General features: G+C 38.8%; 2 protein-coding genes across 19 annotated transcripts in view; both read right to left on the bottom strand.

The window, feature by feature from the left end:
* Positions 1-20,258, bottom strand: part of cacna1aa (calcium channel, voltage-dependent, P/Q type, alpha 1A subunit, a) — a 92,330-nt gene extending 72,072 nt beyond the window's left edge. For 17 of the 18 annotated variants that reach the window (XM_017421893.2, XM_017421896.2, XM_017421891.2 and 14 more), the window contains exon 1: positions 18,804-19,676. In XM_017421893.2, the coding sequence (XP_017277382.1) occupies positions 18,804-19,147 (344 nt within the window). In that variant the 5' untranslated portion in view covers positions 19,148-19,676. Of the gene's footprint in view, positions 1-18,803; positions 19,677-19,903 lie in introns of those variants that run through there. The other variant, XM_017421883.2, reaches the window with a different exon arrangement.
* The window catches only part of mapk8ip3 (mitogen-activated protein kinase 8 interacting protein 3), a gene marked incomplete in the record, with an annotated part of 1,049,817 nt that overhangs the window by 529,992 nt on the left and 496,600 nt on the right, over positions 1-23,225 (bottom strand).

Below are 23,225 nucleotides of genomic sequence, written 5' to 3'. Positions count from 1 at the left end.
GATGGATGGATGGATGGATGGATGGATGGATGGATGGATGGATGGACCCCCTAAATAAAATCCTAAATATTAGGATTTGATTTAATGAAGTGTGTAGTGCATATAAGACCACATTATTACTGTAAAAATAAAAGCATGGCCAAAAATTTAGATCAGTTATGATTTGCAATGTCAATTAAAAACACTCAGTCTGCTTAAAATGCATTTCACAGTTTCACATCTATTGAAGCATTTGTTCAGTTTATATACAAAAATATGCTAGCAAAATAAGATCTTGTCTACACCACTCTGGATATTTTTAAAAGCAAAGAGTTTGTGCTGCTTTTGCATATCTCGTTCACTGCACAACAGTTTTTGGTACGAGAATCTGACTTTCTGAAAAAAAAAAAAAATAGATTTTTGATAGAGTTTTTAAGAAACACTGACTAAGCAGCCTGTTTTGAGCAGGCTCATTTTACCTAGTGCTGTAAAAAAAGACAAAAAAGCACCAACAATGGAGCATTTTTTTTCCATTTATTTTCAAGTTTCTGAACGAGACAAACATTCTTAAAGGCATAGTTCAGATCTTCTGAAGCAGGGTTCTGTGCAAAGGTTATGAAAAATTAATAACTCAGCTGTTGTTGATAGCCCTTCATTGTAAAAAAAAAGATCTGTTGACTCAACTTACTGTAACTCAGTCTAATTGCCTCATTGCTTTGACTCCATTAAGTTCTTCTAGTACCAAGTTCTAAACATTTAAGCAAATTAATACACAACTTTTAGTAAGTTATCTCAAGCTTTTTTTCCCCTAAACTAAATTTAACTATTAAATAAAGTTAAGATTGCTTAGTCCAACTAATTTTATCAAGTTTGTACAAATGTATATTATATTAGCTCAAAAACCATGCAGTCAACATAATCAAAAAGTGATCTACAACAGGTAAGATATTAATTGTTCATAGCTTTTGCACAGGAGCCCACATCAAAAGAACTGAACTATTCCTTCAAGTAACAATTAAGATCAATTTCTTCTTGCATAATAAGGATTTAGAAAAAAAAGGAAAATGCACGTTTAATCTAAATTCACTGACTGAGTCAAACAAACAGCGAGGCTGTAGCTCAAATGAGCCGCTGTCTCGCCTCTCGTTGCCACTGCTGCCTGTTTACACACACAAAAAGACACACATACACCCACAAGCCATCGTTATGAGTCAGTTAAATATGTTCTGCTAAGTGTATTTTCTGGTAACACGTCTCCCACGCGGACAAACAAAACAAACACGTAGACATAGGCTTTACTAAAGTGGCAGAGCGTGACAGAGCGCCTGGACACTGAGTGAGCTTTAATGTGACATCACTATTTGGCTCCATGTACATCTAACAGCCTGGTTCTCGTCTTAATGCATTTGTCTCAGTCTTTTCTCACAAGCGGAACTTATTTTAGACCAGTGTGCCTTTCTTATTAAAGGTGTAAAGAATCTAGTTATATTTAAAGTGAAGAAAGAGTGACTTAGAGCTGTAAAAGTAAGTAGCATGGTTAAGACACAGATGGAGGAACATTTTGCAACTAATTAGGTTAAATGGCAACAGGTCATTAAGAGAACTGGGTATAAAAAGAGCATTTTAGAGAGGATGAATCTCTCAGAAGTAAAGATGGGCAGAGGTTCACCAGTCTGTGAAAAACTGTCTCAAAATAGTGGAACATTTTCAGAAATGTGTTTCTCAATGGAAATGTTTTAAAACTTTGACTATCCCGTTATCTACAGTCAGTCTCTGAACTCTAAGGACAAATGGCTGCATATTTCAGCAAGGTATTACTAAACCACAGACTGCATCCATTACAACAGTGTGACTTTACAGTTAATGAGTCCGGGTGCTGATATAGCCTGCTTGTAGTCCAGACCTCTAACCAGTAGAAAACATTTGGCACATGAAGACCCAGGATTGTTGAACAACTAGAATTCTACATCAGACAAGAATGGGACAACATTGCCGTCCAAAACCTCCAGAAGCTGCTCTCCTCAGATCCTAGACATTTACAGACTGTTGTTCAAAGAAAAAGGAAAGCTTTACGGTGGTAAACATGGCCCTGTCCTGAATGCCATAACTTTTTCGGAACTGAGGTTGTCGATGTTTTGCTTGTTCGCTGATCATTCTGTCCTCTTCTCCTCTTCTTTACCTACTCCCCATTTGCTTGCTTCCTTTGGGAGCAGCCAGTACCTTGGTACTGGATGGGGGAGGGGACAATGAATGGTACAGAGACAGAACGGAAGGGGAAGCTATTTATAGACACATACAGTACATCCTATATCTGCATGCTTAAAACTGTTCCACAGACACGCCAATATGTTCAGTGAGAACGCCGATGGTCAACCTCTTTTAGCAAGTTCAGATCAATCAAAAAACAGTGTGGTATAGCCTAAACCAAAGATTTGTGTATGTCATGTTGTAGGTATTTGGGATGTGTTTGACTACTCCTAAGAGGCCCACATTACGAGAACACCCAAGGCACCACTCAATTAGCCTCCTTGCCCCAAGCTATATGTGTGTATGAATGTGGGTATGTGTGCATATGTATGTATGTGTGTGTGTGTGTTTTAGGCAGTGAGACTGAAAAGAGGAGGGACAAAAAAGAGAAAGACTAATATAAAGACATGGGGACACAAGGACAAATGTGTGTGAGAGTGTTGTAGGTACCTTGTGCTGCTTTTAAAATGTAAAAAAAACCCCAATTGCTGGATTTTGACTATCTAACATTCATCTGGTACACTTTGTGTTGCGTTTCCAGATGGTGTGTAATCTTCCTAATATTTAAAACTAAAAATGTAAGTGAAATATCGGCAGAGACAAAAGTTCGATGTCATATCATAAAAAATACAAACAAAAGACCAAACACACACACACACACACACACAAATGCTCCTTTTATAAATGAAAAAAATCTGGATGTAGAGAGAATTTAATTTTCTCAATTCCTTAATAAAATTATTACCCACTTTTGTAATATTGGCATTTTTCCTTTTTGACATATTTTTGTTGTTTACGGTTTCAAAATATTAAAAAGTCAAAAGGGTCTAACGCAAACAGGTATTGTGGTCTTTAACACCCACCTTTCGCACCTATTATGATCAAAGACATGCTGTCTAAAAGACTATACGTTATTTTTTTCTTTTACAAAGTCAAGGAAAACCTTGGGAACGAAAGCAAAAACTAAGACTTGCACTTCTGCAGGTATGCTTATTCTGGGGTGTGTTTAGACTCAGTGTCCTGTTGTAAAAACAGTCCTCTTTTTCAGCTCAATGCTCCTGCTTGTGTCCTCTTATGGATTTTACAAACAGAAACAGGTTTTATTGAGATTGTAGCTTGTCGATTCAGCTAGAATTGAACTATTTTCTAAACTGAGCCCATTAAAAGAACTATCTACAACAGGTAAGACAATTATTGTTTACAACCTTTTCAAAGAACTCCACTTTAACAGAGCTGAACTTTTCATATAATGAATTTCTGAACCTTATTCCATTCACTGCTGCCTAAATGTCCTATTTTACCCTCACTGGTTTAGATGACTTGTTTTAATGTTGGATCAGGGTTGTGTAAATGTTTTCTGTAAAACTCTGAGAAAACGTTTTGTTTAAATCTAAAAAAATGTATCTATGAAGCTTTAAAATTCAATCTCTTTTATTCTAACAAAGACTTTAGGAACAGGGCTCAAATCTCATGTAAATCACTCCCCTTACAAAAATCTACAAATTAAACTGATGCTTATGAATTCGTTCATCATCTCCTCGTGAGGACAAAGTCTGACACCCAAACTTTTGGATGTGAGGCCCGATGAGCACACGCGCGATAATACATGTACAGAGAGACACCAAGCTCAAAGGAACTGATGAGTCATACTTTGCTTCAATAATGAATCTCCTCTTCCTCCTTTCTAAATTGTTAAATGGAGCCACTTCTGAAATAAAATGAAAGGCCTAGCATTCCTTACAGGAACACATACTGCCTGCCGACTTTCATGCCAGACAGAGTTTTAAACTGAGATCATCTAATGATGAAGGAACAAAAATATAGCTGTTTTGATCAAACTTTGTAAACGACGTTATCAGTAATCTAAAGGAGTATTAATACCAGGAGTATGTGTTGTCAATGACTCTCAGCTACTACCACATTAAATCTTAGCTCAGTATCTGTAAATTTGACTAACTTCTAGCCATTTTTGTGCTGAATAAGATACATTAGCTATGGTGGTCATCTTGAATAAAGGTTGACTCTAAAAGCTTGTTATTTAATCCAAGGATTACTTTCTGAGAGTTTCATTAAAACCATTACACTTTTCAGTCTGTCTTTTTTTTATTTGTTTACTCTCTTGAAGTTTCTCAAATACATGTTTTGGATTGTTGTTTGTTTGTCTGTATGCATTTTTTGTACACTGAAGTGAGGATGAAATTCAGCTGTAGAAGGATGTGCCTTGCAGAGAAAAGAGTACACTAATGGATCCATCTGGTGCACATATATAGACACACTTCTATTGGCCTTTTATTAACCTTGTCTGTTAAGCCTCTGTATTGTCTTTATGGCCTCTTTCTGTCCTAAAGTACATTCTCTCCTCATCAGTAAAGCCATGGCTTATATGTCTGATACATTTCTGTCACTTTCCTCCCTCACTTACTGCCACACCTAGATGCTTCTTTGTCTCAATCTCTTTTTTTGATTCTTCAGCTTTTATTTCTCTTTTTTTTATGAATTCCTCTGACACTCCCTAGTCCACCTTTCGTATACCGAGCCTGTCCATCAGTCATCGCTGTATGACGCCCTCTCCATTCGGTATCGAACAGAGAGGCGGAGAGAGATATGCCGTGTCAGCAAACACACAAGCACACAAACACCAGTGTTTGAGAGGGTATGAAAAAAAATGGTTGGATAGAAGGAGGTGGATATATGGATTGTTAAAAGAAAAGAGAGAGTGAAAGTAGAAGAAATGTGAGTGAGTGATGAGGATTAAAAGAGAAAGGTGGAAGAAAGACCAAGCAGGGAGAGGAAATCAACAATGGGGAGGAAAGACGGGCAGAACCGAAGAGCAAAGAAAAGCTGAATGAAAAATAAAGCAAGAGAATTACACAATGTTGTGATGAGATTTATTTTGTTCTTCAAAGCTGTTTATAGGTTCGACATGTGCTTATATGTACAGATGGTGGGGCCGAATATGAAAACAGTGCTCAGAACGGAAGTAAGGTGTGCTTTTACTAATGTTATTTTGTAACTTTTTTATTTAAAGAAAAATAAAAGGAAATTAATCCTTTTCTTTGTTGGCACAATGCGTAAACTTATTGTTGATGTTCAGGATGATGGATAAAAAGACAGAGTAAAACAAAAACCTTAACACGGCCTTCTTCTTTTTCTTTCAGCTGTTCCTTTTTCAGGGGTCACCACAGCGAGTCATTTTCCTCCAACTAACTCTGTCTTCTGTGTCCTCTGTCCTCAGTCCATCTACCTCCATGTCCTCTCTAACTGCATCCATAAAGTTGCTGCCCTCAGTCCTACAGTCTTGACTTTCCTCTTGTCCCTCTGTCTTCTGGAATGTTTTCCTCCTCGTGGTCTTCCACTAACAGTAGCACAATTTCTGCTGGCACCCTGTCTGTCAACAGGACCGGTGGCGGTCATTGTTAACCCGGGCCTCGACCGATACGATATGGTGTCGCTGAGATGAACTCACATGTTGTTTTGGCAAAAGTGTTTTACACCGGATGCCTTTCCTGACACAACCCTCACCATTTACCCAGGCTTAGGATTGACATGAGAGATACACTGGCTTGTGCTCTCTTGTCCACTGATGGATAAAGACAACATTTTGCCATCGGTTTGGCCCCTGTCTACTTAAATATTCTGACCAATTCGAAGTTCATGACCAGTATGCCTTTAAGGATTTTTACTGGTCTTTTACTCACAGTTTTGTATTTCTGTTATATTTTTCTTCATTTTTTTTGCCTTAAACACAATCATTTTAACACAATCAAAGTTTAACACAAAAGGATCAGGATTAAGTGAAACAAATGTAGAAAAAAAAGTCCAAACAGCTCCATTGTTGTTATAGTTTCTAGGCACACAAAGTAATAGAGGGATATGCAAAGTAAACTGCTTCATCATCATTTAATCAAAAATGGAGTCCACTGAGTTTCTTTTAAATCTCCCCAGTGGAAAACTTTATTTTTAGATAAAATCTCAGTTTCCTTCACCAAAAACTCTGTTTGTGTGTGGGCAGGAGGTGCAAACGCAGCAGAAAATCTCTGCTTTTAAAAATATTCAGTGTGGTGTAGATGACGACTCAGAATAGGGGTTCTTGTCTTGGTAAGAATGTGATTCAAAAGGAGTCATAGTGGAAGATAAAGATGGTGACTTGGGTGAGAAGGGATGTGGAGATGAGTGGGAGGAGAAAAGAGTGGGAGGGATAAGGTAAAAATGAATGGATAAACAGATAAAAAGGGGGAAAACTGTGCTGAAAGGGTAAGGGTAGTTCTTCACAAGGGAGTCTCCAAAATGTCCCAAAACATTTGTGGGGGATCTCAATTTCCTTGCATGAGACACAGAAGCTTGAAGCTTTATTGCTTGAATTTTGGACATGTTAAAAAAAGAACAACAGCTTTTCTCTCAAAATAGTCACAGAGCCGACACGGACATATCAAACCCTTCTCTATTTAGTTTAGCTAAACTCAGAGTGCCAGAGCTTTATTTTGACACCTACATGAGAGCTCTCTGGATGACGGAAAACATCCGAGGCTAGTGTCTCATATGACCAGGTCTAAAAACCACTTTGATGATAAACAATAATTATTTTTAAAAATCTGGTACAAATCTGCCAATTTCATTCTAAAATTGTACTGCAGTGAATTAAATCATAAACATGGGGGCAGTTGCCAATACAAAGTGGGCCGAGGGCAATAAGATGTGGAAGATGGGCATGAAATAATGTGCACTGCCTAGAGTACACTTTTGCAAGCGTTGCAGACAAAAACCTGCTGTGACTTTCAAAAACTGGCCTCTCGAAACACAGCGGCATGGCTCACTGGTTACAGACACAATTCAGTGAGTCTGCTACAGAAAATTTGCCTGGTTTCTTGCAATTTTGAGTCACCAGCTAGTCTCCATTAGTCACAGCTTAGCGAGCTACCACCCTAGGCCAACTATAAGACGTCTTGCCAGTAAATACATGACAGTGCAATAAGTTAGACGGCGAGAAAGCTTGTTCTAAAGTAATTACAACCCAGTGACTCATTTTTCCTCTCTTCTAAACAAGCATCATCTTAAACAGGACGCATCATCTCGAGCCAGAGCAGTTATCAGAAACAAGGTTCATCTCATGTTAACAACATAGTGTTTAGGAAAGTAGTCCAGCTAAAGATTAAAAGCCAGAGAGATATTGAATAAAAAAGTTCACTTTTAAAAGTTCTGATTTGTTTTTAGGAAGAAAACAACAAAATGAGCAGAAAGTTGCTATCGTAACTTCCCTTACTCTGAGTTTTATTTCCATTTCTCCTCCGTCCTTCCCTCTCCCTCTCTTGCGGCGCCCTGTTACATTATGGAGCAGCGGCAGAGCAGCTGAAATAATTACTTTACTTTCTTGTCACTTCTGCCTAAGAAGCTCTGATTTGATCAGATGAATGGGATTAAGCAGTGAGGATGAGACCGAACTAATTATTTTGATAATCTGAAGCCATACAGATAAGGGGCATGGTTGAAGTGCTCCATTTTTATTCTTGTAAGACAAAATTTGAATAGAATTTTCTGAATTGTGGCCAGAGCTTAATTTCACTTTTCAGATACTGCCCCTGAAAACGTTCCTGATAGTGACGCTTACTGCTGGTTATGTAAAAAAAACCAGAAAGAAATAAAAATAGAGCCAGAAGTGACTCACGTTCCAAAAGGCTTAACTTTTAGGAGAGAAAGTGTTTTGTTTTAATATCTGCTCAGCCCTTGATAAGGCTAAACTTGTAGATGATGATTGGCATGTTAGTAATGCTTTTTAAAAAAGCTCCACATTAACACAAAAAACAGAGAACCCAAGAGTTAAACCATGCCTAAATTCTTTATTTTTTTATTCTCAAGGAGCTGAGCTTGCTTTTAATTTTTAAAGTGGTCTTGATCAGTAGTGCTTTGTGGTTTCTGAAGGTCTTTCAAAGTTTTTCTTTTGATTTTGGCAGCTTTTTTTTAAATCAATTTTCCAGTCTGTACACCCAGCCATGGCAGCATATTGTAAGCTTAAAATATAGGAACAGTGGAGAAGTGATAAATATATATATTTATATTTGGCAGATGGATAGTAACTGGAAATTATGTATTTAAAAAAAATAAAAATCCAGCAAAGACCTGACATGCTTAAAACATGCACCATCTTTTAGTTGATTATCTAGTGTATGCCAGGTTTCCAGCTAATAGTGCTTTAGGAATGACCCTGTTGGTTGTAAAATATTTTATGTGTCAAAATGTGCTATCTTTGGTATTTTTATAGGTCCCAGTTTAATGGCTTAACAAACAACAAAACATTCCTCCAAAAATGGTCAGAAACTGGACTGATGGTGAGTGAAAAAGCAGCAAAAGTCGAAAGAAAAACATTCATAAATCCCAAAGGAACACAGCTCAAAACTATTTAACAATCTGACTCTTTGGAGGTAAAAGGTTTTTTTTTACAGTATAGTACTTTAACTCACCAGCTCAACACCTTTAGTTCAGGTTTCCAAAAGGCTAAAATACTGACAGCTAACAGGCAAAATGGTAGACCACTAACCATCATGGGTTTTGGTTTTTCTGACCAATTCTTCCTCAAACTCTGATCTCTGTCTCAGCTCTACACCACCCCCATCCCCCCACATACAGCCAAGCTGTCACTTTGTACAAGATGCTGACAGTGGTTTGTGCTGTGGGGTGTGTGTGTGTGTGTGTGTGTCCTAGCAGCATGTGACCTGTTTTCACAAAAGCTGTATGTTCAGGAACGTGGGCACTGTGTTAATATGAAGTGTTTGTATACTTGACAGTACTGGCTTATTGAACACTGCTTACTCACTTGCTTTGCACTGCCAATGTGTATCTGTGTGTGTCGAACGAGCGGAGTTGAGTTTGAGAGCGTGCCAGCACGCCCTGCAGGTAGAGTGCAGGCTTCCAACGGGGTCTGTCTACTAACAGCTGCAACACGTGACAAAAACAACAGCAACAAAAAAAAAAACACAAGCACAAAAAAAAAAAATCAATCCATCATAGACACTCTCCCTCTATTTTCTCTCTCTTCACGTATCCAAATCCCAAAAATAGTTCTTCCCCACGTCACTGCACCCCTCTCTCGCACACACTCGCAGAGACACATTTCCCAGACACACACGCACGCACACACCTAACTCGTTCAAACTAGCCTGAAACTGAATTATTCAGCAGAGCCAGAGCAGAGAGTTAGGAGACAAGAGGAAAATCAAGAGAGGACGGAATATAAGCGTAAAAAAACAAGTGTATCTAACTATGTTTGCATGACTTAAACAGCAAATGTAATCTTTAGACTGCATTCTGTCAGTTGAATGCTTCAGATTTGAACAAATACAGTTTGTCCCGTCATAAAAAAGGGTTTCAAAACATATCTCAATGGCATTACTTTGTTCACAATGATGCAGTGATGCAGAAGGTCATATCAAATTAGCTAAATGTTGTGTAAAACATCTGCACACGTGAGATTTGACTGCAGTGGGCAGAGGCTGATTTCTATTGCACTTTCTGATTCCAAAATCTCTATCACGATGGATGCCAAAGATGAAAAAATGCATCAATCTGTGTTTTAATGTAAGCTTTATTTCCATCATACTGTATATTACAGCAGCATCCATTAGCAGCATATTAAAAAAAAATAACGACTCATGATGCATTTATCATTGACTCGAACTGGGGGGTTTTCAGCACGAACGGCCATGACGGGTGACAGGCTGGTAAATTTGAACCGGTCTGATTTACTCACATGAGCTTCAGGATTGTTTACATCGTGTGCGCCGTGGCACAGACAATCACATCACAGCCAGTGCATGTTTGGCATGAAAGTGCTGCTTCACCAGCTAAGAAGACAAAGCTTAAGCCTGTATCTTACTGGGCTGCCACTGTTGGGGATAAATTTGATGCTGAAGTGTCATAAATATCTGTGTTTTGGGTAATCAAGGCCGCGGTGCCCCAGAGAAACATCCTTAGAGTCGGAATGCCTACCAGTGTTAAGAAAACCTGCTCGTCTGGGAAGATAATGTCTGTTTGCCCCGCTTTTGCCACAAAGATAACTAGGAAACACAAATGTTATTGTTGCTTCTCTGTCTGAGAGAGATCCAAATTCCAGATGTCCCAGCTGTCAGCCCTTGTGTCTTTTGTTTACCTATGAAGTAAAATACCCACGGCAGATCTCGTATCGCTGGAATTCTGAACGTTTTTACAAAATCTGAGCAGGAAATTTATCATCGGGGCGTCTGGAACCCTTCTCAGTTTAGCTTTGGCGAGTCAGAAAATGCAACTGTGTGTTTGGCGACCTATGAAATTAAATTGTGACTGACTGGAGGCAAAAAAACAGTCAATGACTAAATTTTGACAACAAAAAAATTCCATTTTGTTTACAGGAATGTTGCGTGAATATCGCAATTTAGTTGCCGTTACATACGTATGCAAACATGAAGCATGTGCCAAATCAATGATTCCAAGTGCAATTGTTTTTTATCAGCTTTGTGAAATACTAACTTTACAGTTTCCTCTAAAATCATTTCAGCATCACACCTGCCTGTTTTTTTAACAAAGCATAAAGCGTACATCATGTGATCACATTCACTGATTTAAATTTTTCTGATAAGTACATACAGAGCACATTATTGCCATCCCACTTGATGGTGAGCTACAGTTTAAATTTATTTTCAAAAGGTTTCTCAAACTGGAGATACAAGTTTTATAACGGTGAGACAAGCAGGCAGGGACAGGCATTCATAAAGTGTCTTTTTTATTAAATTTTCAGTGTTTATTATGGATTTATAATTATGTTTTTATAGGAGGGAATAAAATAACCTTTTTGGTTTTAGCTCTTAGAAATAAAAAAGTTAGAATCAGCAAGATGGACTTAAAAAAATAAAATTAAATGTTTGTTTAATGTTTTCTTGTTTGTTTTTCTGGTGTTTGGATATTCACTTGTCTGTTATTATTGTGTTTTGTGAAGTTGAATACAGTAATATTTAAAGCAGGTATGTGCATGTACAAAAATATAGTGATAAAGCTAAACTACAGTGAATGAGTAACACTGTGCATGTTCTTTTCAGCACAATTTGGTAAAATCTGGACGAAGAAATCAATTCAACCTGGCAACATTAATGAAAAACAGGAGATAAACAAAAATAAACTGAGAATGAAGTTGCAGATTTCTTACAACTATAAAAGACTTCTTTCTCTACCTTTGTAAGAAGACTGTCTAAAACATTTAATACCAACTTAAAGCGACTCTAAACGAAGAAAAAAGATATTTCGAAAGATTAGGTTTTCTTGTTTGTGTCATGTGTGCATGCAAACGTCAATGCAGAGTCTGCCTGTAGGGGCTCAAGATACGGATCAGTTCACACATTTATTACCAGACAGTCAAAGTTACAAGGTGAGTATTGTATTGAGACCAAAGAACACACACACACACACACACACACAGCAAGAGCGAGAGAAAGAAAAATATTGGGAACATGCTTAACATAGCAAATTTTGCATCGTTGCAAATCATCCCTAAAATTTTATCGAAATGCTTTAAATTTCTGTTACTAATAAAGGCACATATACACGCACACACACACACACACACACATATATATATATATATATATATATATATATATATCACTAGAGTGGAAGAGAAAAAGTAATAGTGGTGAAAAATGAGAGATGACAAAATCTCACTTCTCATCAATCAAAAGACTGACAGAGACAGGCAGGCAGGAATGGGCAAAAGGTTTGCACAGTTTGTTCTTCGAGGAAATTATGGGTTTTAAAAAAACAGATCAATGTTTGTCTAAGTCACAAAATCATACCTCAGTGTTTGCCTCTTTCACGTCTTAAAATATTCATTTGGCGGGAGGAAGGAGCAGTCTCTCCATTATTTCTCATCATCATATCCTTCTCCATAATCTTTCTTACTGAAAGTCCCCCGTTCTTTTCTGTTCCTACCTTTTACTTAACATTTTATTAGTTTTTTTTTTTTTTTTTAACAGGATCCACAGCCTTTTACCTTTTTGTCTCAAGACCTGAACAATTTTCCGGGGACCCAGTCACAAATGAACAGATTGAAAGGATCTCAGACGTGATTTCTGTGTGTGGGCTGCAAGTCTGACGTCCTGCACAAGTTCAAGTTTGCAGACACATGTGGCAGCTTTTTCACAGCTCAGGACTCGTGTTGATTATCTCTGAGTCACATCTTTCTTAACTCGTTAACATAGGTTGACTCATAGATAAATACACAGGTAACATAGTCGCTGGCATTAGTTTCTGACTTGTTGTGCTTTATAACAAATTATTCAAGAGCCTTATGCAAAATGAATGGCTCAAAATAGCTGCTTGTATCTAATGCAGTGAAAAATTACGTTTTTTGGTTTTTTTTTTCGGCATTTGGAGGAATAAGAAAACATATCTGCCTTTAAACTATTAGAACAAGACAACCACCCCTAAACTTAACATCTTTTAATGCTGATTAGCATTTCTAGTTGTAATGACTGCTTGTATTTCTAGAGCAGTATCTAGCTTGGCTTGGCTCAAAGTTTCCCAACTGGCTGCCAATATTTCCAAATCAATTATTTTTCATCATAATTGGTGGTTGACTGCTCTTTCAAATGAAAAAGCATATTTTTGGTGAGCCCTTTATCTCCTTTGGAAAGCTGAGAATGATGGTTATGTGGAGTTTTCTTCCCAGTAAATAATACTGTACAATTCGACACAATGTCTGCCTATCCGAATGCTTTCATTACACACATTACTAGTTGCTGGCTTGCTTTTTTTTTCTTTTAACACTGAAATATTGTTAAAGACGGGGATGCTAAGCTAGTGGATGGCTCACTTAGCAGCAGCCATACAGGTTCATGAGACAAGTTCCGTCTTTATGACTAAACTTTAGGAATTCTGATGAATACATTAATATATTTGGGACGACTCTACATATTTTAATGACTAATTATGCAGCTTTATGACAATTGATTGTCATTTGTAGATTAACATTGTCACAAGATAAAATCTGAAACAAAGGTAGACAGCAGAGCCTGCGGATGAATAGGTGGTTTTAGTCCAAAATTAAATCCATTCATGGTTTCAGCATTGGGGTCATATACCAATACTGAACTGAACTGGACCCAGCTCTACTTATCTCACTTTTATGGGCTACAATAGTTGCAGACCAGTTGCGAGGGACACAAAATTGTGAGAATGAGAACCTTTGTGAGCATTGCGAAACATTTTAGAAAGTCTGTCGCTAATGCTGTTGGAAATTAGTCTCCTTGCAGTCACAGCTTAGTGAGATACTAGCTTTTCAGATGTGGTCAGGGTGACAGAATCTCAGTGAGTTCATATCAGCATTGTTAACTTGTGACTGCTTTTTTGTTGTGTCTTGGGGACCTGGACTCAACCAGGCAGAAGTGTTAGTATATAAATATTCTCAATGTTGACAGTCTTAACGGAAGGTTAAATTAAAAACGAGCAGCGTGTTAGTGGCTGACTGGTAGATTTAAATAATAAGTGCAGATGGGTTCAAAAGAAAACGCCACAAACAAAGTCTGCAGTGAAGATCACTGATTTACCACATATCTTAAAACCACCAATGATCATTTTTTCTGTTTTGGTCTTTTGTCTCAGTTGTGGGTTTCCCTTTCACATTTCACAAAGTGAGAGATTTGACTATTGTCTGTGAGGCGTTTGTTGGGTGCCAGTTTAGGAACTCAATCTGCTAACTTTTCTTGCCTCAAGATATTGGGAGGTGAAATTACAGTGTCACCAACTAGGACAGGGGACAGTTAATTTAGATTGTTGGACATTGATTGATAAGGCTAGTTTCTTGATCCCTAATGATGAAACTGTAATATCCACCAAATAACTATAGTCTCTAATGATATTCACACAGTCCTGTCTATGGTGCTGCAGTAACATTGGATGTGTAATTTTACCTTTTTTCTTTTATTAGTTTAGTGATTTATCTTCGACATCTTTCAACCTATCAACTTTATAGAGCAGCATAATTGTTACAGCAACAGAGTCAAGAAAACATGTGAGGATTCTGAAAGATACATACTGCTGAAGGATTTCTGATTGTGGCAAAACGAATTATAATCACAAATATCAAAATGAGAATCGTTAATAAGAATAAATCATTAAATGTAACTTTTTAAAATGGATCACCGTGTAAAAACAGCCTTGCTTTCCCATTCTTCTTTTTCTTTCTAATGCACAAAATAAAATTGGTTATTTTTATTCACTTAAATTAGAGGCATTTTTTAGGTCGGGACTTATGAACGAAAGGTTTGTGATTAATGTTTTTTCTCCTTGCTTCTCCTCATTCAGAATGATTTCCAGATATCCACCATAAAGGAGATGGATCAGCTGAAGGATGATGCATCACTCAGGTCCGTGCTAAAAGGTTATCTTTGGCCTTTTTTGTAGATTAAGCTGAAGAAATTGTAACAAATTGCAGGTTTGTGCATGGTTCTTAGTCTTCATTCACAAAGGTATCTGTTCTATCTGTTGAACTATGTGACCTTTTTCAATGAATAATTCATAGGTCAGAGTTAAGCAGCTTAGGAACAACAACCAAAAGCAGAAAGTTTCAAATAAGTCTGGAACAATAACTGGATAAGAAGCAAGTAACAAAGCAGACAAAGACCTTGGGGAAACATGGAAAACTACTAAAAGTCTGAACCCTTGCAACCTAAAACATGAGGAAATGAGGGGTGGCTCAAGACGTTTGTTTTGTATTTCATATTGCGCTCAGTGAGTCTATAGATAGAACTTATATCGACTTCCTTTCCATTTACAGCATCAGGGGAAAAAGCACTTAAGTGCATGCTGATGACGCAGACAACACCATATGGTGAACATGCAGTGTGTTTGTGTGAGGTTGCATGGTGTGTGAGTGTGTACATTACAAAGAGATTACATCCAGTGGCCAGCAAAGATCAAAATTGTAAACATGTGCAAAAAAACATGAAAGGTTTTCTCCCGTCGGCATTGATTAAATCAGTCAGACACATGGAGTCAAAAGTCAGTAAGGCATCTAAAAGGACAGGGGATTTCATTTTAAGCATCTGACATTATAACTCATTTAGTTTCAACATTTCCTTGTTGGTTGCATTATCTAGTTTCGGAGCATCTTATTAGCAGTTCCTCTGCAGTATCATGTTCAACACTACATGACAGCCAGTTACACTAACCTTTGGCTGGGAGGCATCCTTCTCTTTGATTTGATTCCTTTGAGCAGAGCAGTAAATAACTAATCATTTTTAGTGACATTTCACAAACTGTGCTGGTCTGAGGGGATATAAACCTGTCTAACCAATGGATAAAGTAAGCTGTTAAAACCAAGCTTATATGACAGAGGGACGCAACATTGTAAATTTTCATCAAAACAAAAAGTTAGTCATGCCATGTGGACTTAAATGCCATCTTAATTATATTATATTTTAATGTTAAATGAAGAAAACTATTTTTGATTTGGTAAAGCTTTTGACTACACACTTAGGCTCTCTTTGATACCATTTATTTTCTTTTACATTCTGCTTTTTTAAGCTTTACATAACAGTTTTAAATAATCTACCAAAACCTTGCCTATTGTGCTGTATTTAAATGTGAATGTCAGAGATTAAATATTCAATCTTCCTTTAATTATCAATTTAGTGAGCGCTAAATCTACCAAATCAACAAAACCGCTGAAATCAGCCAATAATACTGATATTATTGTTCTAAAGTTTCTAAACCTCTTTACAAAGCTTGAGTTACTTCAGTGCTGGCCAGTTAAGAACAGATGGCAGACAGAACCTTCAAAAAGTAATAAAAAAAATCACTTTCAAAATCAAGTATTCGAAGGACTGAGACAAACTTCATCTTTTTTTCAACATAAAAAAGATGAAGTTTGAAATTTTCCCAGTAACCAAATCTTCTCTCAGTGAGGGATTTTTATCTGATGCTGTTCGTAGGAATGCCAGGTGCCATATTGTAATATTTATTTTTAACGCTTCGTGTCTAATTAAAGTTTATGATATAATAGGGAAAATGTTGACATACATTGATTTTAAAAAGTAGTGAGTTAAAAGTAACAAAAGACTGATAATGAGTGTTGATCATAAACCTTTATTACTTCTCCTGGATGAATTTTCTCTGCTTTATGACCATGTGAAATAAGATTTTGAACCACATTTCTCTGCAGTTAAGTTTATTTTTGCTTAATTCTCATTTGTCCTAGCTGAGTTTGGTTTAAACAACTAAAACAAATCAGCTGGTTTCTCAGCATCCTAGTTGGATCTGTTATGCAGGCCACATAATGTCAGACGACATTACAATTTATATGGTCATTTCAAACAAACTATCTACAAATCCTCAAGTGACTCTGGCTGTTTGCACATTTGATACAGAAATCAATTAGAGGGACAATTAGGTGTTGTTTTGGCAGATAATAATAAATCTGCACTAATAAATGTCATACTTATTATTATGGAAGGTGCAATGCATTAAGTTTTATTTTAAACGGTGATTGAACCAGGTTATAAAAATTTAAATTAGCTTTAATATTGAAACCTTTTGACTCGTTTGATAAGTTCACCATGCTTTCCTAGACAAAGTCACACGTGATCGGACGCACAGGGTACGGTGACTGTACTTACTGGATTAGGTGTAGAATTAAACAGATGAATCCATTTTTTTAATTAAAATTCAATACTAACATGACCCTATATTTGATAGTATCAAAGAAACAATGAGAAATGTCTCTTTTTTTGTCAAACCTTGTAGATGATGTTATGCACGATTTTGTGCAAGAACTTGATGTGTTAGCTCTAAGAATATGTGTTAAGGATGACTCTCAGCTACTACCAAAGCAAACTTTAGTCTAATTTCTGTAAAACTGACTGAAGTACAACTAATTATGTGATTGCTAAAGTGAAATAGCTGTGGCGGACATTTTGAGAAGGGTTAACTCCGAATGTTCATTAGTTGTAGATGTACAGGTGAAACCAGACTGTATTCACTGTCCGACATGAAATCAGTTCTAAACTTTTCCTGTTTTAGATCAGTTTGGATTCCCAAAACTCTTTCTTTTCGTTAAATATCTGAGTAATGAGACAGAGTTTTAGAGATTGTTTTTTTTTTTTTACAGCGAATCAACCTTAATCTGTACTAAAATGGCTATACCTTAGTGAATTTTACAGATACTGAGGCAAAATTTGGTGTGGTAGTAGCTGAAAGTCATCTCCAACACATATCATGCAAGATCACGAGATATCACAGTATCCCATGAGATTGGACACAATTTTACTTTTAAGGTTATAAAGTTGTTGTTGTTTGTTTCAACTTTAGATGATCTTATTCTAAAGCTCTGGCATAGAAGGCTTTAATCTTGATTGTGTTTTTATATCTACATTTCCAAACTCCCAAACAAAACTTGCAGAAACGCCCTACTTTACCAGTGTTTGAATCACCAGAGTTTATTCAAACTGCAACTGTGCATTTAAAGCACGCCTCTCATTCTTGATTTACATTTTCCGAGACTAATGTACATAATTAAAATGAAACCTTTTATTGGGATCCGATTTCCTGCACAATCTTGTTTTCTCTCACCAACACATGTGTCCTTTACATGGTGACATGATCCAAAGGCACCAATTAGGTCCCGTGTTTCACCAGAGGAGGCTAATTAGCGTGTGCAGTTATGTCAGTGGAGCTCAATACATTCATTACTCCAATTTCCCCTCTTGTCATTAACATCCACGGAGAAAATCATTTCAGCTTTTTTAGTATGCATGCACACAAACGACGGAGATGAAAGTCCTGCTGTTTCTCTCAAGAATTGTGCAAATTGTGCAGGTTTATGGTTTTTTTTTTTAAATGCACGGGGAAAAATGACACTCTTGCACACTCGGAAATGATGACACATTCATTCAGTGACACCTGCATCTTGTGTGATTAAATGCAGAAGCCTCGAAATGTGGAGAGAGAGGGGTTGGGGTGTAAAAATTCTGTGTCAATGCACAAGCTGATACACACAGATACATCCCAGTCAAGCCATATCTATAAAGACACCTGCATCAGGCTGATAGGAGTGTGTGTGTGTGTGTTTGGGTGTGTGCATTACAGCAAACACAACACACATATTGTGTGTGCTTATTTCTCCTACCCCCCCCCACACACACACACACACACACACACACACACACCTTCTCCTCCTCCTGTTTCCCTGGAAAAGGCGTGGGGCCTGCTGCACATGCTGACATCAGCAACCAGCGGCGCCCCCTAGACACCCCCTCCCCATCACACAATCACTACACACACCTCACAGTGCCAGTTACATCAAGCAAGTCCCGCGCGAGTTTGACATGAAATTACACACAAAAAAGCTTGATGGTGAATCAACCCCTCCTTCCTCCTAATTAACTAAACACTGCACAGCCAGCATTTTCTCCATTCCTCACTAATGGATCTGCTTGTTACACCTTTGTTATGTAATGCAAAGCCTGCAGCACATCATGTGGGTAAAAAGGGGAGCTATTCTACATCAGACTCACCTGCGGGCCTACATTTATACTCCTTGCACGGCAGCAGGTAAAGGATATGGCCATTCGGTGATCTTTTTGGCATATTTCCTCACGAAGTTGTCCTCGCTGAAGATAAACAGCGAGCGGTTGACAGTGAAGCAGTTCTGGCGCACGGGGATGGGGTTATAGAGGGCCATGGTCCGGGCCCTCTGCGCCATGGACTGCTTGTACATCCTCTGTGCCCCGGGCCCTCCGTGTGGTGGTCCGTGGCCGTGCGCACCGTGCGCGCCGTGCCCGTGTCCGTGGGGTCCACCTTGCCTGCTGCCACCGCGGCCCCCGGGCCCCATTCCGCCGGGGCCCCCTCCGCCGCCGCCGCCGACGCCGCCGTACCTGGCCGGCACCTCATCTCCGAACCGCGCCATTCCGTGGCCGCCGATCTTGGACGCCAATCTTCACGAAGCAGCGGAGAAGAAGGAGACCAGTGCTCAGCTGTGTGGCCACACAACATTACATCTCATCTGGATCCGGACGTGTTTGTAAAAAGCTGCTGATGGAGCCCCCAGTCTCTACCACAAATACAGCCTCTTGGTTTTCAGCAGACGAGGACGCCCATGTATCTGCCAGCGGCCAACTGTGGTGTGAGGAAATTAAACGTGTGGTCCGCTCGGCAGCCTGCTTGCACTGTAGGGGTGTCTCAGTCCATATGAAGCAGAAATCGCACCCCCCTCCCCCAAAAAACATGAAATCATGGGGAGTTAAAATGAATCTTTCATGTTCTGCATGCTTGGATCAGAGCGCACCAGATGTCCCTGCACCTTTCCAAACGATTCATGTCTTTTAAGAAGAAGCAGGGAGATGACAATTAGTATAAGGAAAAATTATATAAAAAGAACAATAAATAAATGAGAAATCCAGGCCTCAGTAACAGCTTGTGAATCTGGATGGAAAAAGAATAAGCAAGAGCTACAATTATTTATTTATTTAGGAACATCCGCAATGTTTGATACAGAGTGTGGCAGCAGAATGTGGCTACAGCTGCTGTAGGAGCGCGCGCTGACAGAGAGCAGCAAAATCCTCCCGTTTGGAATTCAAGAGTCTCATTTTAATAATCTCCACTAAAATTAAAATGAGGAAAAAATAGAAAGACTGGGTGGGGATAAATATATATGTAAAAATACCGTTTTCCATCCAAACGTCGGTGTCATCCTTGGAGCATTTCTCTTTTTATTTTCCCTTCTTCTTTTTTAATTTACTCGCATCCTTCCATCGTCTTCAATCCTTCACCTTCGCGGCAACAATCCAGGAGCGGAGGAGGCTGGAGGAGGAGGAGGAGGAGGAGAAGGAGGAGGGGGAGAGGAATAAAAAAGAAAAGGACGGCGAAGCTATAATAATGATGCTGATGATGACGGTCGCTTCTCCGCCGCCTTACAGCCTCTCATCGTGAGCTTGGATTCGAGGCGCAGCAGAGCCGAGAAAGTCCCTCACCATCCCCGCCCCGAAACGTCTCCACCTTCGGTCCGCACCGAGGAGCCCAAATGTCCTGGCAGGGGGAGAAAGCGTCTTCTCCCTCTCTCTCTCTCTCTCTCTCTCTCTCTCTCTCTCTCTCTCTCTCTTCCTTTCTCATTGGAGTATGGTGCGTTCCTCACGGCCTCCTTACTCCACATCCAGCAGCCCCCTAGGGGAGGAGGGGGAGGAGGAGGAGGAGGAGGAGAGGGACAAACGGACGGACGGATGGATGGGAGGAAAATGAAAGGGACTGTTTCCTTTAAATTTTAAGCTCTGGATCTATGCATCAAATGAATGGATTGGGTGCTCATGACGCACGGAAGCTCGTGCAACTTCTAGACGTGCTCGCGTGCGTGCGTGTGTGTGTGTGCGTGGCACGGCTGGACGCACAGTTTAACGCCTGTTTCTCTTCTATTCCAACCACACCCAGTTTTATTCGGACGTTCAGAACCTCCGCGAGGCTCAATTTCTCAATGTCTGCCCCTCCCAAACATGATCATTTAAAAAAAAGAACGTGCATTCTGTAAAAAAAATAAGTGGAGTTATTTATATTGAGAACCAGATGCTGCAACGCAAGCTGACAATGACTGCGCGCGCACGTGTCGTAAAATGAGCGTCAAAGTGAGAGCGCGCAAAAGTCTGTTTGTTAAAAGGGGAAGGTGGAGGAGAGAGAGGGAGAGGAGGAGAGAGGGGGGCTATTCTTAGCAACAGACGTTTGGAAATTAATGGACGAGGAGGAGAGCTTCTCCTCTCCCTCCCTTCCTGCGAAACTGAGTCGAGGATCTTCTTCGCCTAACTCTCCTCCAGGCTTCAGTTTTTATAATAATAATAATAATTGTTATTATTATTTCATCCAAAACACCAAGCACGATGCTCTGCGCTGCATCACAAATCTTTCAACGCAGGAAGGTGACGTATATGTAGAAGGACAGAAAACTGCAGTGCTTTTTTTCTTGGAATAACACAAAAGCTGCCAATTTCTAAGTGAGAAAAAAAAAACTGGGGAAGGGGTGCCATTTTTAGTCAAACACCTCTGGTTTATTAAGGTTTCTTGACGCGTCCACATCATCATCATCATCATCTCATTCTCTCATTATACGCATCCCATAATAATTGATTGACTCCACAAATAGCCGCCTCTGTGAATGGACGGTGATGGTGCAGAATACGGATCATTTTAAGGGCGACCGCGCACCTCTGGAAAAACAGACTGAGCGGCAGGGAGGAAACCTGACACGCGCGGATCGATAATTACAGCGCGACCTTAAACGACTATCTGATATGTCGGAATAGGATCGTTTTACGTTGTGCCCGCTTAAAAAAAAGAAGAAAGCTTCCGGTCGTGAGGTGAGAGTGACCCCCTCCACAAGGACATGATAGATAGATAGATAGATAGATAGATAGATAGATAGATAGATAGATAGATAGATAGATAGATAGATAGATAGATAGATAGATAGATAGATAGATAGATAGATAGATAGATAGATAGATAGATAGATAGATAGATAGATAGATAGATAGATAGATAGATAGATAGATAGATAGATAGATAGATAGATAGATAGATAGATAGATAGATAGATAGATAGATAGATAGTCTTTTTCAGTGCCACAGATATTTCAGCACCATGGAGAGCACCACAGACCCAAACATACCGTGTTCAAGTTTTAAACTACCTCTGACTTGGCTTTGGGATCCAGATTTATTGTCGGGTTTTCAAAGTGGTCTAGAACAAGATTTCATCAAGTTTTCTTAAAGTTTTTAGTTGAACTTTGGCTGCTTTTTCTGTCAAATCTGACTGTGTTATGAAGTGTACACTTAAAAAAAATTAGTAAAGTGGAGGACAAAAAAAAAAGATGTAATCTACAATAGATGAACTATGACTCAAAGTCATGTCTTTCATTAATGGTAGGTCTTGTCCATGATAGGCTAATGGCTAGCCAAATGAGAGCCTGATTTTTGTGATGTTTCGGAAACTTGAAACCACAGGGAAGCAGAGAACAACTGCTTAACTTGAAGGGTTAAGTAATTAACTGTTAATAACCTTCTTCAGAAAGGGAGAATAAATTACCACCAGAAATACTCAATAATTTAAAATGCAATGTGACTAAAAATGATGGTTTCAGTAAAGTATGTTTAAAAAATAACAATCCTTTGCATCTGTAGAGATGAGAAGTGTCCACACCGTTCTCTGTTGCTTTTCCTTCTCTGTCAGATGTTCACAGAGTCTGTGGCGAAGGCCTAAAAAGGAGTGGCATGACTCAATGATTCATAAAGCTGAATAATTCAATGGTTGTATGCATGTAGAGCACTCCGCCCCTTGCTGAACCCGCTCCTCCACCGACCCACTGCACATTTTGATGCAAACCTCTGTCAGACCCTCAACAAACAAACATGACTCCATGGCTAACATCAAAAGTGGCAAAAACGATTTATAAAGATTCATACATTAACCCATAGAAAACAAAGTCGGAGACAATATTTACATGAACTAAGTGCTCAAGATGTGAAGGAATTATTGGGTTTCCATCTTCACGCTGTATAAAAACTGTAAACACTTCTTATGGATGGATGAGCGTGAAGCTGGAGGCTGAAATGTGGTATCCAGCAATAAAAGAGGCCACAAACCAGCTGTGTGTGAGTCTGAGGATAGTGTGTGTGTGTGTGTGTGTGAATTAGTGGCATTGTGGATGCTCATTGACCGAAACCACCAATAAGTCATAAAAGGAGCAGTGATAATCTGTGTAAATACAGAAGATCTACAGTATGTGGATGCCTGAAGCAGTAGACCAGGGACGTGCGGTCAGGGGAGGCAGGTGAGGCAGAGCCTCCCCTGTCATCATGACAAGAAAAAAAAAAATCATAACATAAAATTAATATTAATATTTGTCCACTTATCTTTATGTATGAGTAATTTTCGAACATTTTTATGGTCCAAATCGCATTTTTACAGTCAAAATCGCTGAAATTGCATATTTCCTGTTCAAATA

This window comes from Kryptolebias marmoratus, linkage group LG12 (genome assembly GCF_001649575.2).
Source record: "Kryptolebias marmoratus isolate JLee-2015 linkage group LG12, ASM164957v2, whole genome shotgun sequence".
Classification (NCBI taxonomy): Eukaryota; Metazoa; Chordata; class Actinopteri; order Cyprinodontiformes; family Rivulidae; genus Kryptolebias; species Kryptolebias marmoratus.
This window is presented reverse-complemented; position numbering and strand designations above follow the sequence as displayed.